At 35.1% G+C, this 3,776-nt stretch overlaps 1 protein-coding gene across 10 annotated transcripts in view; it reads right to left on the bottom strand.

The window, feature by feature from the left end:
- The window catches only part of Cadps2 (calcium dependent secretion activator 2), a 595,026-nt gene that overhangs the window by 272,093 nt on the left and 319,157 nt on the right, over nucleotides 1-3,776 (bottom strand). For all 10 annotated transcript variants that reach the window (XM_017797106.1, XM_017797102.1, XM_008828867.1 and 7 more), the window contains exon 7: nucleotides 2,414-2,525. In XM_017797106.1, the coding sequence (XP_017652595.1) occupies nucleotides 2,414-2,525 (112 nt within the window). The remainder of the gene's footprint in view (nucleotides 1-2,413; nucleotides 2,526-3,776) is intronic.

The raw sequence follows: 3,776 nt of genomic DNA, 5'->3' as shown, positions 1-3,776 counted from the left end.
TGTTCCAGGAGGATCAGCTGTTCCTCATCTACGGCAATCAATTGTCAGTATTCCTTTGGATAGAATTGGGGTGTGCTGTTCATTTTTCCTGTAGTATGTTGGGTTACTGTCTGGAAGAGCCTTTATCTATCCTGGCCAACAACTCGACTGAAGCATAAGAGCATACATATATACAACTAAAAGTTATTCGACAAACAGCAAAGCCAGACAGGCGATACCTTCAGTCGAGTTATTTCTGATGTTTTAATAAGTCATAGTGGTTGAAGTATAAAGGTCACAACGGTACATGGAAAAGTAGAAGCAGATGCTTCTACTTTATGTGTGAGAAATAATAAATCGAATTAGGTTAGTGGATATAGGTGGGATATTAGGGTAGGGGAAGGATAAATAAGAAGGAACTCTAGATGACTGATATACAGTCAGCCACCTAAAAGGAATACTTCCTTATGGTGTGAATCCTAAGTCCTGTTTTAGAAATATTTAATTTGAAATATGAAGCATGCAGATAAGCCACACAAATCTGAAGTTCTAAGGAAGGAAAATAACTTTGGAAATCATTAACACTTAAATATATACACAAACACACACAAATACAAATATATGTACATATATGTGTATAATTTTAAAAACTACTGAGTTCATTAGTGTAGACCACTGGTAGTCCAATAGGGATGATTTTGTAAAGCTCCAGGGAACCTCTGCCAATGCATTCAGACAGTTTTAATTATAATGCTCTGGAATTTATTGATTAGAGGACAGAGATGGTACTAAATATCATAAATGAACAGGACAGCACGTAACAATAAGTATTCTGCTCAAAATATTAATAATACTGAGGCTGGGAAATGGTGGTATAGATAGAAAAGTTACCTCGTTTTGGAGGGAGTGGAAGAGCTGTCTCGGACAAACAATTGTATAAAACATACATTATCTAATTTTAAAACTGCTTAATTATTTGAACAGTCTAGAAACTATCTAAAATATCCTAAGAGTTACTTACAACTTAGATTAAAAGTAGCTGCTCTGAAATACTAAAAAATGGCTACAGTAAAGAGATAAGGCTAAATTTATATAACAGTTTAAGTCTGATTCATAAGTCCATGGGGATCAGACACGCTCTCTGAGGATCTTCCGAGAGATTATTCTATAGGCATGTTTACTGAATGAATAGATATATAAACATATGATCACATGAATGAATCAACAATGCAGCTTTATTGTCTAACACATGTGCCACAGTAAAAGAAGAAGAAGTCTGGAACATTAGTGCACATTTACAGAATCTATAGAAATACAAAGCTTCCAATAGTGTGAGAGAAGTAGAAAAGGAACAAAACAAATCCAAGTGCTGACTCAGAGAAATCCTCCAGTATATAGAATACTGCTAGTATTCTTCCATATCTACAGTTTCAAAAGCTATCCATACTTACCAAAAAATTACTAGTAAAAGTTCTAAAGGTTTGTTCTCTGAAAGATCCACTCAAGTCACAGAAGATAGTTTCACACATTCCTTAGAACACATCTACATCCTAAGTAAGACAGCAAATTGATTACCTTTCACACTGAGGTGTGTAGATCACTAGTTTATTTCAACTTTACTGCTATGTAGGAATACAGAGGAGTCATATATATTTTAGGTATAAGGAAGTGACTGTATGATACATAACGATGCAGTATTAAAAAACTAAATTAGGAAGATCATTTCATGGGGGAATATAGAAGCACTAAGAGAGAAAAATATCCTTTAGAGGTACTCTAATTTGGCTAACAAAAACAGGCATAAAGAGCAGGTGGCCTTGTGTATTGAAGATGGCCCTTCTAACTCTTAAGCAGAAACATATTAAGAGAAATGGCCTTTTACCAGAATGGACAAGGTGACCTATGCCAGAGAAGCACAGAAGTGAGAATTATGGATATGGTGAATCTGAGATCATGTACACCGTCTCTGTGTCTAAACCCTATCACAATAGTTTCTAATGTATGCAGTTATGCTTACTAATTAATAGCTATAAAATGGGCTTATGGTAAATTACAAGTAAGAAATAAGTGATTTTTCTATTTATTTATTTATTTTTATTTATTTACAATGAGTGTTTTGCCTGCATGTATGCAGGTGTATCACGTGTACAATAGAGAGAGAGAGAGAGAGAGAGAGAGAGAGAGCGAGAGCGAGAGAGAGAGCAATGGCATGCCTGTGGAGGTGAGAGGACTGGCTGTGCAACATGTAGAGGTCTACCATATGGATTTTAGGGAAGAACTCAGGTCATTAGCTTTACCCACAGAGCCATCTCATTTGTCTAATTTTATATACATTATGAACACAGATTTCCCAAGATATCAATATGGGTCCACCACTCTCTGACTCACACTAATGTGGTGATATCCTGGACACTCAGGGCTGACCACAACTTACCCTGCCAAGTTCTTTGTCTTCCAGAGCCAGGACCCCTGTGCTTTCTGTGAAGAGTTTTACTTTGACGACAGGTCGAGGGTGGGTAGTGCTGAAATCTCCTTGGGTTCCCCATCTGCAATAAAGTAATAAAGACTTTTTTAAAAAACTGGCATCATTAATTTTTCCCTTAGATGGACTTATTTCCGTAAAAGGCACATTGAGCAATGGAGAATCTTGTGACTCAGTGAGATTTTCATCTTTGCTTTTGTTTCTGACAGATGGCACCATCAAGAAGGAAAAGTACAGTAAGCTTTATAGCTTCTAATAGTTATTCAGCTGCTCAGAAAATTAGCACGCTGGTCTATAAAACATAGTATGCTTCAGGAGTTTAGGTTAAGTTAAAGCTTTCTAGAAATAGATAGTGAAATCTATTATTTTAGTGATTAAAATAAAATAGTAACAATACTTTTATGAATAGAAAAATTGCTAAGGGTGTGTTTATGTAAGAGATGGCTTTTCAAAAATCTATTCTTACATGCAATGGAAATTTACTCCCCCTCCCTTTGGAAGGTCTACACTAAACACTGTTTATCTTCATATTTTGAAAAGTAAGGACAATTATCTTAGGCCTCTCACTTTACATGACTTTTTATAGCTCCTGTCAGAAAGAATGAAATATGCATCATAAAATTTTGAATGATTTGCAGTTAATTTCTCAATGCATTCTCTCAGGAATGGAGTAGTCTGTAGACATCTGGCTTTTCAAAATCATAACAAAATAACATGTTTCTTGGCTTATCTTTTAATTAATAGCATCTTGTCTTTACCACACACCAATTCACTCTAGCTTACTGACAAACTCAACTGGCACACATCTCCTATTAAAAAATCTTATCACTATTTCTTGAAACTCAAGAGATCACAGGCACAGAGACCCGGAACAGCATGAAGAAAATATCATTGAACAAAATGAGACAAAAGAGAGAAGAAAAAGGAAGTTGAACAAAATTTAGGTTGAAACTAAAACATGAAATTTCAGTTTTTTATATTATTTAAAAATTTTATCACTTTCATGGAGCTGAAAATATTTTGTAAACTTTATTCAGAAAGTTTGTGAAATCTAGAAAACAAAGTATGTTAAAACTGAATAAATAATTGTTTTCTGTCTGTCTTCTATCCTAGCATTCAGAATATTACAACATGCCTGAAGAAATAAGCATCTATATGAAGGCTGTTCTTTTGAGACTAAAGGCATAGGCCAGAGGGAAGAGACTTGATTGGGATGGTAAAGCAGCTCAATTCTATTTTAGAATTCTAAAAAGGGGGCAGCAAGCTTTTGTTTGTCATTTCCCTGAACTTGGTCTGTGGTAGATTGAGGAGAGAA

The sequence above is a fragment of the Nannospalax galili genome, unplaced genomic scaffold (assembly GCF_000622305.1).
Source record: "Nannospalax galili isolate Female #2095 unplaced genomic scaffold, S.galili_v1.0 scaffold413, whole genome shotgun sequence".
Taxonomy (NCBI): domain Eukaryota; kingdom Metazoa; phylum Chordata; class Mammalia; order Rodentia; family Spalacidae; genus Nannospalax; species Nannospalax galili.
This window is presented reverse-complemented; position numbering and strand designations above follow the sequence as displayed.